The 15,807-nt window shown below is 36.3% G+C and overlaps 1 protein-coding gene across 1 annotated transcript; it reads right to left on the bottom strand.

Moving 5' to 3' along the window:
* Positions 1-6,361: 6,361 nt before the first annotated feature.
* On the bottom strand, positions 6,362-11,263 carry G4 (UbiA prenyltransferase family protein). The gene is made up of 15 exons (XM_088209633.1): positions 11,058-11,263; positions 10,837-10,881; positions 10,651-10,739; positions 10,043-10,130; positions 9,285-9,370; positions 9,098-9,184; positions 8,964-9,029; positions 8,797-8,880; positions 8,635-8,696; positions 7,910-7,985; positions 7,764-7,826; positions 7,569-7,650; positions 7,165-7,241; positions 6,994-7,041; positions 6,362-6,661 (listed from the first exon to the last, which is right to left on the bottom strand). Exons 1-15 carry the CDS (start codon positions 11,164-11,166, stop codon positions 6,599-6,601), a joined length of 1,125 nt encoding a protein of 374 aa, XP_088065759.1. The 5' UTR covers positions 11,167-11,263; the 3' UTR covers positions 6,362-6,598.
* Between the last annotated feature and the right edge of the window lie 4,544 nt (positions 11,264-15,807).

The following is a 15,807-nucleotide window of genomic DNA, read 5'->3' as shown; positions in this document are numbered from 1 at the left end:
TCTCATTTTAAGTCAATGATGCTTTATATCTACGTGGAGTAAAATTTTAGTCTATAATATCTCACACATCTTGTGAACCAAGTATGAATTTCATGTGAAGACACCAACTCTCATAATTTTCTTTTATAAGATCGGGTGGGGGGGGGGGGGGGGGGGGGAGGGGGGGTGAGGAGATTGGAATGTGAATAGATTATTGCTAATTATCTCTTGAAATTTTAGAGAATCAATGAACTAAAGGAGTTAGCTCTAATAATACTTTGTTGGGGAAAAATTTTGATAGATATGCTAGTTTTAGGTAATATTTTGCTAGAAATAAGAAGACGAAAAAGAGATCAATAGAAAGACTCAGTTTGACATTTATAGTTATCAAAAAAATCTTTAAATACATAGGTATACATAAATACTAACATAATTTTTAAAGTTTCAAATATATATACCATAATTAAATCTAATTCATGACCATAATTAAGTTTAAAACATGAACCAATTAAAAAAACTTACAAAATACATTTATAATTTTAATTTCTTAGTAAGACAAAAAAAAAACCTTTTAATTTGCAAATTGTTATTTTTAACTCAAGGAGTTCCTTAATTTGCAAATTATTATTTTCAATAAAATCTTTTTGTATTATTTAGAATTTGTTATTTTTTGGGTTTTGTCTTGTACCAGTTAATTAAAATTGTCTAATAAAATAAATCTACTATCATGTTGTAGAAATGGAGAACAAATCTATTATCATGATGAGAAATTTGGAGCTTTTACATGTTAACAAAATTCAATACCTTTACCCTTGAAAATGTCAAATTTGTTCATATAACATGATCCTAATTAAAATTCAGCACATCGAAAGTAATTTTGTTTTAACAAGATTTGTTTAGCATTCGGTTTGGTCTATAATTGGGAACAGAAGAAAATGCTTCCTGTTCAGGATTATCATGGTTGAGCACTGTGTTATAATTTTTAATATTCAATTCAATAGTTTGTATGATAATTTTAGTTCCCTACTGGGTTACAGTTCGTTCAATCCCAAAGCCAGGCTACATCTCAATTCAATCTAAACTCACATTTACTTACCTTCGGTCTTTTTTTTTTTTTAAATAAAAAGTGTGAAATTCTATAAACATTGTACCCTATACAAAAGTTTTATGATACAACCAGAAGATCAGCAAGAATCCCAGTCAAGAATCCCAAGTATCTTTGATTCTGGTATCGTTGAAGCAGACATAACTTCCTCAAGACCCGATCAACTATTCAGTATCAATTTATCCTCTGTTTTTTAATTTGCTTCCAACATTATATCATCTTTTGATTTATTGAGATTATTTGGTTGCTACTAGCCGTTGTGCTTCCTGGATAGTAGGGAGAAGTTGTTGTTTCCCGTCCTATTTAAAGCCCCATCAGATTATGGATGAGGCAAGTATTAATTAACAAGAAAATTGTGGTTTTTCTATTCTAAAAATAAAAGCTTTCGTTTACAATCCTTCTTATGTTTTCTGGGCATATATTATTTTAGTATCAGAGCCATGTCTCACAAGGAAAGGATTGAGAATTTGGAAGAAAGTGTCGAAGGACTGCAGGACAGCTTCAGTCGAATAGAGCTTGGAGTCGCCGATAACTTCACCAAATGGAGGATACTCTCAAACGATTAACAGAGACTGTTAATCAACCGTGAAGGCTCCAGCTGCAATACCCCAAAAAAAAATTGAAGGAACACAACCAAACCACGACGAAGGAGTTGAGCGAAATGATGGTGGCCGACAGCCATTCTTCTCTAAACTCGCCAAGCTAGAATTTCCTATCTTTTCCGGAGATGACCCGACCGAATGGCTCACCTGCGTCGCACAATTTTTTGAGTATCAAGGAATTCCCGAAGAGTAGAAAGTCCTTCACCGGACTTACCAAGAAGGAAGGATGGTGACATGGACATGATTTGAAGAAGAGGTTTGGGCTCACTTTGGGCCACCCGAATGTGAAGACTTCGATAAAGCCCTATCCAAAGTGAGTCAGATCGGGCCCTTACGAGATTATCAAAAAGAATTTAAGAGATTGGGCAACAAAGTGAGAGGTTGGACTCAAAAGGCCCTGGTGGGTACATTTATTGGTGGACAATAGCCTGAAATTACTGAAGATATTCGGATGTTCAGGCCCAAATCTTTGAAAGAGACCATCAACTTGGCCCGTATGAAGGAGAAGCAAGTGGGTCAACAGAGAAGATTCAATCAGGTCAGACATAACCCGATTAACCCACCCCTAACCCTAGTTATAGATTCCACCCCAAAGCGCCTCTCGTGGGAAGAGATGCAGCACCGTCGAATGTAGGGCCTCTGCTTCAACTGCGACGAGAAACCGCAGGCCACCACTGTCGCCAAGCTCAAGTCTTGCTCTTAAAAGGGACCGTAGAAGAAAAAGAAGAACCGAAAAAAGAGGAGCTTGAAATTTTCCTTCATGTTTTCACTAGTTGGTCCACCACAAAAACGATGCGTGTTGATGCAACCATCCACAGTCAACGCATTGTCATCCTCATCGACAGCAGCTCGACTCACAACTTCATCAGTGAGCGAGTCGTGAGCTTGCTAAAATTACCCGTACTCCTAACTCAAGCCTTCTCGGTCAAAGTTGCGAATGGTAGTCCAATGAGATGTCACAGACGATTTGAAAATGTGTCGGTTAACATCCAAGATATCCTCTTCCATTAACTGACTACCATTAACTGGTCTCGATCTTGTTCTTAGAGTTCAGTAGTTAGAAGCATTAGGAGCTGTTATGTGTGATTGGGGTCAGATAACCATGGAATTCCAGTGGGGTGGTCGACTACGATAGTTATGGGGCCTTGACGCTCCACCTCTCCAGATTGCTTCAGCTAAAGAAGTCGCCAAAAGCACGCTTCAACACTCCTCTCTTTTTGTGGTGTATTTGCAGACAGAAAACAGCACCTCTCTGATCAACTTCCATCCAGATATGCAAGCTTTCTTGGATCAGTACCAAGATCTTTTCAAAGATCCACAATCAATTCCTCCATGCCAATATGTTGATCACCGCATCAGTTTGAAGGAAGGGGTTGAACCCGTCAATGTCATACCATACAAGTATGCCTATTTCCAGAAAAGTAAAATTGAAAAACAGGTGAATACAATGCTTGATTCAGGGCTGATTCAGCAAAGCACCAGTCTGTTCTCCTCACCGGTGCTATTGGTGCGCAAAAAAGATGGAACTTTGAGGTTTTGTACAGACTATCGGGCCCTCAATTCAGCCACCATCAAAGACAAGTTTTCCATCCCTACGGTTGATGACATGTTGGATGAACTCCATGGACCTGTTTTCTTTACTAAACTCGATCTCACCGCGGGTTACCACCAAGTAAGAGTACATCCATCGGATATTCACAAGACGGCCTTTTGCACTCATAACGGTCATTATGAATACCTCGTCATGCCATTTGGGTTTTACAATGCCCCTTCCACCTTTCAAGCAGTCATGAACAACAGTTTTCGCCAGCATCTCCGTAGGTTTGTTTTAATTTTTTTTTTATGACATCTTAATATACAGTCCCAGCTGAGAATTGCATCTTGAGCAGGTTAAGCAGGTTTTTGACATCCTCCAGAAACATCAATTTTTCATCAACCTGAAAAAAATGTGTCTTTGGGCAAAAGGAACATGAATACTTGGGGCACATAGTCACATCGCAAGGGGTCAAAGTGGATCAAACCAAAATTAAGGTCATATTAGATTGGCCTCGACCGAACAACATCACTTAATTGAGAGGAGTTTTGGGTTTGACAGACTATTACCGAAAGTTTATTTGGCAGTACGAAATTCTTGCTCGGCCTTTGACTAATCTTCTAAAAAAACGACAATTTGGGTGGTCCGAGGAAGCAGAATCAGCTTTTTAAAACCTTAATGTTGCTATGACCATAACTCCTACCTTGGCACTCCCGAAGTTTGAAGAGTCATTTATCATAGAAACTGATACTTCTGGCTGCGACATTGGGGTTGTCCTCACTCAGCATGGACAGCCTATAGCTTACATGAGTCGAGCATTAGGCGTTGCCAAGCAATCATGGTCAACATACACCAAAGCGATGCTTGTTATTATTATTGCCATAAAATTATGGAGTCTGTATTTGATGGGCAGAAAGTTCTATGTGCACATGGATAAAAAAAGTTTGAAGCATTTGCTGGACCAACGAATTACAGTCCCGGAACAGCAAAAGTGACTCTCTAAGTTATTTGGCTATGAATATGAGATCATGTACAAACCAGGAAAAGCAAACTCCACCGCCGATGCTCTATCTCGTAGGGAAGATAGCCCCACTCTACACACTATCTCTATGCCCAAAAATAATTTGTGGAACACCATCCGGGAAGCTGCAGATCATCCCAATATGCAGATAGCCTGCAAGTTAGTCACTGACTCAGCAAGTGGTTCCTTTTCACTCAAGAACGGGTTGATTTATTTTAAGCATCGAATTGTTGTCTCTCCTAAATCAAAAATCACACAACAATTATTACAGGAATTCCTCTCATCTTTGACAGGTGGCCACTCAGGTTTCCAACGAACTTACAAAAGATTGGCCCAACAATTTTATTAGCCAGCCATGTACCGAGATATTAAAGAATATGTAGCAGCATGTGACACCTGCCAACGAGTCAAAGTCGAGACACTCTCACCAACTGGCCTTCTCCAACCGTTGCCAATCCCTTGCCAAATATGGGATGATATTTCCATGAATTTTATTGAAGGACTGCCTATTTCAAACTGAAAGAATATTATCTTGGTTGTGGTTGATCGACTTTGCAAGAGTGCGCACTTTATCGCTTTGGCTCACCCTTACACCGCTAAGATTGTGGCAAAACAATTTGTGGACAATGTGGTAAAATTACATGGTATGCCTCGCTCCATAATTAGCGACAGGGATCCGGTCTACACTAGCCGCTTCTGACAAGAGTTTTTTAAGTTGTCTGGCACTCAGCTCTGAATGAGCTCCTCCGACCATCCGCAAACAGATGGACAGTCAGAAGTTGTGAACCGTAGTGTGGAACAATATCTACAGTGCTTAAGCCACCAACAACCACGCAAGTGGAGTTCTCTCCTTCCTTGGGCCGAATTTTGGTACAACACAACCTACAACTTCTCTATCAAGATGACGCCTTTTCAGGGCTTATATGGGATACCACTGCCGCCCATTCTCCATTACCAAGATGGCTCAACCCTTGTCAATGAAGTTAACCAACAGCTTTGTAACCAAAATCCCTCCTTAAACAACTTCGAACTAATTTACAAGCAGCCAACAGTTGCATGCAAGCCACCGCCAATGTCCATCAACGTGAAGTCGAATTTCAGGAGGGCGATTGGGTCTTTCTCAGGCTCCAACATATCGGCAGTAAACAGTTTTCAAGAGAGCCTTCCAAAAACTCGCATGTCGATACTATGGACCTTATCAAATCCTTCATCGTATTGGCCCCGTTGCTTACAAGCTTCTACTTCCACAAGGGTCGCGTATCCATTCCGTTTTCCATATCTCCATGTTAAAAAAACAGATTGGTGAAGCAATTGCCCCTATTGAAAATCTACTTGCAATATCTGAAGATGGGGACCAACTGCTGCAACCCCAAACCATTTTGAGAACCCGATGGATCAAAAAGGGAGCAAAATTTGTTAAAGAAAATCTTGTCTAATGGAAGAATTTGCCCCCAGAAGAAGCTATCTCGGAAAATAGCAACGAACTAACAGATAAATTTGGCTACTTGAACTTTGAGGACAAGGTTCCTACAAAAGAGGGAGGCAATGATACCACAAGAAGATCAGCAAGGATCCCAGTCAAGAATCCCAAGTATCTTTGGTTCTAATATCATTAAAGCAAGTAGAACTTCCTCAAGATCCAGTCAACTATTGAGCATCAATTTATCCTTTGTTTTTTAATTTATTTCCAACATTATCTTATCTTTTGATTTGTTGAAATCATTTAGTATTTGTTGAGATTATTTAGTTGCTACTAGCCGTTGTGCTCCCTGAATTGCAGGGAGAAGTTGTTGTTTCCCTTCCTATTTAAAGCCCCATCAGATTATGGATGGGGCAAATATTAATTAACAAAAAAATTGTGGTTTTTCTATCCCAAAAATAAAAGCTTTCGTTTGCAATCCTTCTTGTGTTTTCTGGGCATCTATCATTTTACAATCTTGTTAGCGAGTCAATGACATGCTCAAAATTCACACCTCCGGTCCTTTGACAACCAATCATCATCGGTCCCTAGTGGAGTGAATAAGAGAACAAAGAAGCAATGCAGGTAAATAGAAAACTGTGCAGAACTGCATATTCTGGATTCTGGTGTTACAGTGGTTTAAAACGAAAAATCCAAAACATGAGAAACATGTCATTTACAGCAGTTACAGACAAACAATAAGCAGAAAGTGATGGAATGGGAAAATCCTATCTTATTAATTAGAGCTGAAGAAGAGGCTCACATAGATTGGCAAAATTACGGCTGCTGTAACCTTTGCTGGTGGATAATCTTCTGCTTGCCAACATTTGCCAGCTTTATGTTTGTTGTCTTCCTAGTCACTCTCTTGTCCCGCCAGTAAAAGCAACAAATGGATATACTAATGACTCGTTGCTAAGGCAGTCACCAGCAGACCGAGAACTAGGAATGGCTGAGCACTGGCCTGAAATACAAAGACAGGCTTCTGCTTGAGTTTCAATAGAAGTTTGGCATTAAACCACTTGGTGTCTTAAATGACAGATATATTAAGGCCAAAACCAACTATTCTTAGCTAGTCCAGAGGGCCACATGGACAATCTAAAAGACCGAAAGCCTTCTCTAGGCAGTGAGACAGGATTCTTGTAGTACCCAGTTCAGGCATCCTGCTCATTATAGATGTAAAAGAATCTTCTATATTTTTCTTTAAAAAAAAAAAAAAAGTTTCTGTAGCCTGTTTTCCATTGGTGTGAACCCCCATAAGACTTTAACCCTTCTTCAATAGTTATGAATATTTACCTGATATTTAACATCGTACTTGACAGGGTCTTTGAGGAAGTACTGGAACTGCAGCATATATAAACAGGACCTTGCTTTAGTAGAGAGTTTTTTGAGAAGGTAACAAGAGCGTCTCAATCAGATTAACAGATTTAAATCTAAATGCTATACAAAGAGAGCTAGCAACACTACCTGAAATACTACTTGTGGAATTATCAAAGCAAGCAAGGCCAACGCATAATATGGTTTACCAGCTCCAAGAAGGTAACCTAACCAATCAAATTAGACTGCAATAAGCCAACTTCCATAACTAAAAAAAATTATGCAAAAAACTGTAAAGTTAGGTAGTTGGTACTCAAATTACAAATCAGTCTCATATAAACGTAATTTGACCATGTGAATCTTACAAGGCTTTTTTTAGAAGTAGGATAAGAAGCAACACATTGGAAGTAAGAAGGAAAACATTTGATTTCTCAATTCAGACATGTTAATTGCCAGCATATTTAAGACATGCAACTTTATAAGTAACACATTATTTTCACCTCAAAAGGTACATCTGAATCTTCAATAGGAAAGATGCAAAACGCACTACATACCAGCTACAGATATTTGAGTTATGTCAATAGCACCAACGCATATCCATTTAGCAGTTTCAGCACCAAAGGCTACTGGAAGTGACTGCATGAACAGCATTACATGTACACCATAAGACTAATTCATGAGATAGGAATTGTCGAGATATCCTTAACAACATATAGATTATATGATATATATGAGGAAATAGAGATAACCTGAAGTCCTAGTGCTCTATCTCCTTCTATACTTTTGAAGTCATTAACAATGGCAATACCCAGCTGTCATGTTGGGCGGTGAAAACAAATAAGTGTTTTTGGATCATCAAAGGAAGAATCATATGCATATAGCATGACAAGCATACCCCAGCTATGCTATACAAGAGAGTGAGAACTATTATGTCAGGTGTAAGAGTCCCGAACAAAGCTTGGCCAGCCCACCTATCAACAAGAGATTGGATGAAACTTAATAAAATAGTCATGTGCAGCACAGACAAGCCAAATTCTGAAATAGTGCCACTACCACAGAAATCAACCAAAAATCTAATTTCCTAGTTATCTAACACAACAAGTTAGCTACTAAAATGGTTGATGAGAAATCTAATAAATATTTTTTTTTTCACTTTATGAAAAACTAGTCTATAATCTGTGTTTTCTTCTTCATTTTCCTTTTTGTCATCAAGTTCGAGGAGGGAGAAAATGGGCATGAGAGGCTTCTTGATCATGGTGGGTAGTAGGTACTAGTTAGTCATGAAATTACTCTTTACCATGTTACAAATGAAACTCATATAACATTAGAAAGAGTTATTCAACAGAGATTTATACAGTAGATCATCCTACTTTGTTAAAATAAGATCCATCCCTTAACACCCTCACTCATGCGGAGTGTGTACATGAGCTACAAAGCAAGATTGAGTTATGAGCAGAATTGGTTCTGCTACCATGTTAGATTCTTAGTGAAATCCATATAGTTTTAGGACAAGTTGCCCAACATATACATAAATTGTTATTAGATTTCCATATTTGGTGGTAGATCTCATAACAAGAAGGCTGAGATAAATGGTAGGAGAATAGAAAAAGGGCATCCCACCAAGGCAAACTAATATAGCTTGCTCCAAGGGCAAAATTTCCGATCCATCCATTTTGTTTCAGCTGCAAGAATAATTTTAAATTTTGTCAGGCAATGCTGATTTAAAATTGTCAGGAAATAGAATAACTTTCTCAACCAGAGTGGAAGCAATTTGGAGAATACCTTCAATGGTGGAGCAGAGTATATGTAAGACAACAAGGATCCACCTAGAGCAAGGTAAAATACTATTGGGAAGTCATGCCCTGCCTACAGAGGAGAAGGATTCAGCACTACAATTCATCAAATCACTTGCAGGAAAAAAGCATTAAAGACCTAAGACAATTACTGACCCAAACATCTAAAATTCCAGCTATGGCAAGACCTGCCAAAAGCAGCACCCATATTTGAGTAATAACCTGCATATTAAGAGAAGAATACATTACAAAACAAATAATTATAGGGGCTTTATATTGAGTTACTTCACCTCATTCTCAGAAATTGCTCCAGAAGGAATTGGACGATATGGCTCATTAATTGCATCGATCTCTCGATCATACCAGTCATTAATTGTCTGATAAGGCAAGTTAACTAGTCAACTTTGTGTTATTCAAGCAAGAAGCTCTAATAAGTTCAAAAAGTGAAGTCCCATGTGTTTATGTGTGAAATCATACTTGTGTATAGCCAGTAAGACATGGACCAGACATTATCATGCAAAGCACAGATTTCGCAACATCCTCCAAATTCCAGTGGAAGTTTCCTGCAATACGAACAGATTATATTAGAAGAGAGTTGCCTGACGGCTCAACAGTTCAGGTGGGAACTCCTACAGAAAATATATAAGTAGTAATATCAAGCTGCCAAGAATCACAGACCAGAGGGTTTATTATAACATCAATCTAAACCATGTTAAAACCACCATTCCTAACTGTGGCATCTATGTTCATCTATAGATTTCCAGATTATAACCAGATCTGCTGAATTGCCAAAACCAAGAGGTATTGCAAACAGACTGCAACTCTTGTTTGATCTTAGATGTGAATAACACAACCACGACAGCCAATTTCTAGCAGGAAGTCTTGACTAGAATAATTACAGCTTCCATAAATTCTTGGAGCTGCTGCATAGAAAAGAGTGGCAGATTGTCATGATCATTTCATCCTACTCCTTTCTAGGAGTAGAAGACAAAGTTTGACAGGAATTCATTAATTACTTCCAAAATCGAGAAAGTACTGATGCTAAGAATGAAAACAAAGCATTCATAAGATTAGAACACAAGTTTGTTGATTGTATAAAGTGAAAATGTAAAATGATAGATGCTCACTCTCGTTGCAAGTTCACAGATTGTGCCCCAGCAAGTGACATATTCATATATTACAAATAAGCAGGAACATGCACATGTTTCAGAATAACAGCATGCTATGAGACTTACCAGAGGCAGCAGCTCCACAAACTACTCCCCAGACCAATGGTGGCCAAGTAACTGGCTTTGTAAGTTGAAGACGAATTTTCCATTTATTCTGCACAATAAGTAGCAGTACAGCATGGAATCAACTATGTTAACATAAAAGCCAAAATAATTTACACTAATACTAGAAAGGTTGTTATGCTCTGTTCGTTGATTCGCATTCAATTACTAGTTCTAGTTCTCATATTAATCTTAATATACACAATATAAAATTATCCGTTTAGTTTGAGGTACCACCACCTTCCCCTTGAATCCTTTGGTAGGGGAATAAAGACATGAGCCGAAACATCCGACTCTTTAAAAATTTTTAATTTCTTTTCCTAACGCCATTCATGCAAATCTATTTCAAGGTACATGCAGCTTCTTATTTTCTGAACAAATTTTATAGATGCGCAAGTTTGACTTTGAAGGCGCAAAAAGATTTCCGGAAAGGACCTAAAAAGACAAATCAGAAAACAAATAGATGATAAAGGAAACACTAAAGTCTCAGATGGACCGCATAATTTCTTATCATGTTCATTCTTTTTTCTTGAACAAGAGATACGAAATGAAATCTCGCATTAAGGACTCACAGTTTCCTTGGCAGCTCCTTTGATTCCTAGAAGCTGGTTGAAGCTCGAACCACCAGCAGCCGGCGCTTTATCAGGTGCCTGAGATTTCACTGCCACACAAAACTCAAGTTTAAACAACTGAATCTGAATCCCTAAAGAAAGTTTAAACAACTAAAATATTCAACACAAACTGAAACTGCTAAAAACCTTCATTCGTATCAGTCTCCGCTGCTATCACTGGTAGTCTCCGTCCTGAGAGAATCACAGTCTTTTATTAAATAATAAAATAAAATTCGAGCCGAAAAAAAATTTTAATTAACTGATATAGAAATGCATTGACAACGGGGAAAGGAAGCAAAGCAAGTGAGAGTTTGAAAACTGAGTTTCATCAGCAACCACAGAAGGCATTGCAGAGTGATGATACTCACTAGAGAAAGAAACGGAAGCAGGCGTCAAAAGCTTGCGAGACCGGATTCGGTAGGTGGCGTTGACTTTGGACAGTCCAATGGAGGAGACTGTGTTGATAACTGATGACATTGAAACGACAGAGCTGTAGTAAGGGGACGAGGAAAAAGGCAGCAAGAGAGGTGAAGAAGTCCGGAAGAAGAAGCTTGTTTCTTTCTACTGTGGAGTCGTTGATGTAGTGATAAGACGAACTGCGGGTGCTTCTTGACCGTAGATGATGATCAGGGACATGATGACTGATGTGGATTGATTGGGACCCAGTTCTGCGAATTTGTAGCTGTCCGTAGGAGATTTTGCCCACGTAACAATTAAATAGAGGTGCTTTGTTTGCCTCCCCTGGTTATTTTAGTTTAACTAATTGAAGTATCCTATGCTTTACAGATTAAATTAACGATTAAACCAATCTTTTTCTTTTTTAATTGAATATTTAACAAACGTGATTAAGGGAAGAGTGAGAACTGATTATTCAATATAAAAAAGAGCTGTCATAATTTTTGGACTGAAGTTTTTGTGGTTATTTGTATATTGATTTTCGTATGTAATTGAATTATTTAGTTTTGCGCTTCTTGGTAATCGGCTGCATCGACTTGGTAACCTTTATCATCGTCAGTTCCCGCAATCAAGCTTTTTTTGTTTTATGTCGTATTCCTTTTTGAAAGGCTTGTTGTTCATTACACCAAAGGCTTTTAGCGAATTATTGCTAATGGTGACGAAGGTTACCTGACTTTCGATGTATGCAAAACTAACGAGTTCAGTTAAACAGTATGATGAGTTTAAGGTTACAGAAACGTTCGCCAACTTTAATAGGTATAGTATTGCAAGCAAATAAAGCAGAGAGCTTACCTTTTTTTTCCATAAGAGTCGCGAACTTGTTGTAGTTGGTCCTTAAGGAAGATTCTTGGTGTTTACTAGTTATATATTTTTTTATTTATATTTTTTTATTTTTAAATTATGTAATTAGATAATTATATATTTTTTTAAGAGTTATTCCTTTTTTTAACTTCCTACTTAACAAAATGATTCTTAATATATTCTTTTGGAATGAAGGTTGTGCCAAAGAAAAAAATTCTCTAGTTAAATTAATGGACTAAAAAAATTAAAATTCAATATTTTTAAATTTATTTTATTATGGAAATTAGATCTTTGAGGGGGATAAGTGTTCGCTTAGTACATGAGAACATAAGTTTTTAGACTTTAATTAAACATTAAATTTGTCTTGGTTAATTAAGAAAGAAAAAGAATGTCCTCCTAAACTTAGTAGCTGCGAGGAAAAAAATAAAGCTATGTTAATTAGTATTTGTTCTCAGCTATCCAAAAATTAACATATATATATACATGAATGTCACCGCATTTGGGCAAATTAAGAATGAAATAAGCCCAAACCAAATGGCCGAATGGGCTATGGATAGAAAATTTCAGGGTAGAGTTGGATAAAAGGAAAAGTTTCTTTTATTTTCACATGACAAATTTACTTTAAGTATTATTGATATCTATTTAAAATAAAAAAAGTTGTAAACATTTTTATTTTTATTAATTTTTTAATATTTATGAAATACTTTCTGAAATCAATAATTTTATCTGAATACCCAAATGCTTAAAGCACTTTTACTATTCAAATAGATATCTCCATCGTATTTTTCTAATATGTCACCAACAATTGTCTTTTGGTGATTATTTACAAAGATTAAACTACTAAACGATTCTTGTGAATATGATGTTATGATTTCATTTTGCTTTCGCAGATTCTTACTAACTCTACTTTTGGCTACATTGATATTCACAGCTAGTTGTTGAGAATATACCTTGTGCTACACAAGATGTTATTGACATTAGAGATAAGAATTGTCAGTCGTACGTACTACAATAATTTGAAAATATTTTGTAGAAATCTATTATAACAGAATAAAAACATTCCTTTATTCATTTATTGAACAAGTTTATAAATAAAATACTCTTTTCTTAGGTTGTACAGTGTGCTGAGAATTATTCCCGTTCAATATTTTTTTATTATTGTCTTGGTATCAGAGCTCTTGATCATGGCTGGAAATGAATCAAGCTCAGCTATCTCAAAAAAAAAAAAAAAATCAATGAAGGAAAGAATGTTGCTACGACAAATATGCTAATGAAGACAATGAATGTTTTAGGGAATCTTATGGGAACTTATAACGTGGTTAAGTTGAACCACGACAACTTCCTTTTATAGAAGAATATGGCGTTGTCAGTAATAAGAGGCAACAAGTTTGAAGGATTTTTAATTAGTGTAAAAGAAACTCCACCCAAGTTCACTCAAGAAACAATAGAAGGAATTGAGGAAGTAAGGTCGAAATGAACCTTGAGTATGAAGAATGGTTTGCTAAATATCAGACTCTCCTAGGATGGATCTACAACACCATAGAATCAACTGTGGCTTTAGAACTCATGGTATATGAATCATCCAAGCAATTATGGGAAGCCATTAATGATCTATTTGAAATAAAAAGAAGGTCAAACATAGTATTTACAAAAGAGAATTTGTAAAAATGCAAAAAGAAAATATGAAAATGGAAGAGTCTTTGAAGGTCTTGAAAAATCTAGCTGATAATCTCACTCTTGCAGGTCATCAAATTTTTCTTGAAGATTTAGTTACTTTAAGTGTTTGTTGGACTAGACTCACAAGACTATAATCCATTAGTCTATCGAATTACCAAGTATGAAAGCATTACTTGGGTGGAATTTCAATCCAAACTACTTAGCTACGAGAGAAGATTAGAGCAGCTTAATGATGGCATTGCTATAATTAATCACAGTCAACCTGTGGCTAATTATGCAAGGAACTCAGGCTTTTGTAGTAGAAATCAAAATCAATCTTATACTGGAGGAAAAGTAGGAAACAACAGAGGTGGCAGAACCTTTAGAGGTAGAGGTAACAAATTTAGAAGTAGTAACAGAATAATTTATCAAGTCTGTGGAAAACTTGCACACACAGTAGCTATTTGTTACTATAGGTTTAATAAAACATATATGGAAAATCTTTTTTACACTAGCAATAGAGGTCAACACTCAATCTTTCTTGCCTTAACTAAAAATATACTTGACAAAGCATGGTATATAGATAATAGTGCAAATAGCCATGTAACAAATGATGCTGGCAATCTGTAGAATAAATAAGAGTACAATGGTAAAGAGGTTCTAACTGTTGCAAATGGTGAGATATTAGATATTTGTCAAGTAGGACTAATTTAAATGCTTCTAAAAGTGGTAGAGATTTATTGCTAAAATATACTCTACATGTTCCTCAAGTACAAAAGAATGAGTGTATCCAAACTTACTCCTCATAACAATATTTATGTGATTTTAACTCTCTTAGTTGATTATAAAGGACCAAAGTTCGGGCAAAGTTATGCTACAAGGAAAGCGTAAGGATGGCTTGTAAAACCCAAACCCGCAACTCAATATAAAACCTGCAACTCAATTTAAAATTCTGCTCCTATCAAACTCTTGTCTCTAGTTTATCAAATGAATCAAAGAATGAAAAAAATATTGAAATTTGGTATAGTGTTTAGGACATCCATCTTTTAAAATTCTATCTAAAGTTCTTATGTCTTGTAATCAAAGTACTGTTGTTAATGAAAAACATAGCTTCTGTGATGCCTTTCAACTTGACAAGTCCCATTTATTGCCTTTTCCTTCTTCGCTTTCACAAACTAGTTAGTTTCATAATTTATTCATACCGATTAATGGGGACCATCTTCGATCTGCTCAATATCAAGACACAAATACTACATCTTGTTCTTGGATGATTTTAGTAGATTTACATGGTTGTTTACATTAAAACAAAAATCTAGTGTTGTCCAGACCTATCATGTATAACTTAAAAACCTCACCTCAAAATCAATTATACAAAAAAATTAGGTGTGTTCGATTAGACATGGGGGGAGAATACTTAGGTTTTGCAAACTATTTACAAAGTTAAGAAATTGAAATACAATGTTCATGTCCTTATACCTCACCTCAAATTGGGAGGGCAAAGAGAGAGCATAAGAACATTATAGAAACAGGCCTAACTCTTCTTGCTTAATTAAAAGTTCCTCAGAAATATTGGCTTGAAACTTTTCATATTGTAGTATTTTTTATTAACAGATTGTCAACTTCTGTTTTAAATAATGTCTGTCATCTAGAGAAATTGTTTCACAAAACCTAACTATCTATTTCTTAAAACATTCAGTTGTGTATGTTACCCTTGCTTGAGACCCTGTCAAAATCAAAAATTTAATTTCACTCTACAAAATGCATTTTTCTTGGGATATAGTAACTCACACAAGGAATTCAAGTGCCTAAGCTTAACTGGAAAAATATATGTTTCGAGATATGTAGTGTCTAATGAATAAAAATGTTCTTTTTGTGATAATTTCCTGAATACCAAATTACTAAAGAATCAAACAATGATAGCTATGCCAAATTGGCTCTCAAGTACTACACCAAACACAAACATCTTCTCTATACCTAAACAAATTATGACCAATACAAGTTACCAAGATACTTCTTATGCAGTAGGCCTTTCTCTAGAAAACAGGTCTAAATTTTTACAATCAAAATAGTAAGTAAGTGGAAAGGAGCTTAATGTTCAACATTTAGATTTTCGTGATTATCCAGACTTTGATAATGAGATACAAGAACAAGAGTATAGTGATTCAATTGAATCAAATCAGCTAAAACATTCAGTGCTTGTGGAAA

The sequence above is a fragment of the Carica papaya genome, chromosome 8, assembly GCF_054855325.1.
Source record: "Carica papaya isolate Zhongbai chromosome 8, ASM5485532v1, whole genome shotgun sequence".
NCBI classification, from domain to species: domain Eukaryota; kingdom Viridiplantae; phylum Streptophyta; class Magnoliopsida; order Brassicales; family Caricaceae; genus Carica; species Carica papaya.
The sequence above is the reverse complement of the archived record's forward strand: the minus strand, read 5'-3'. Positions and strand labels throughout refer to the sequence as shown.

Excerpts from the sequence above, each read along its gene's own strand:
- G4 (XM_088209633.1), bottom strand. The coding sequence starts at position 11,166 with ATGTCATCAGTTATCAACACAGTCTCCTCCATTGGACTGTCCAAAGTC. Across the intron at positions 10,131-10,650 it reads AAGGAGCTGCCAAGGAAACT|AATAAATGGAAAATTCGTCT; the intron begins GTGAGTCCTTAA and ends CTTATTGTGCAG. Across the intron at positions 9,030-9,097 it reads GAGCAATTTCTGAGAATGAG|GTTATTACTCAAATATGGGT; the intron begins GTGAAGTAACTC and ends CTTAATATGCAG.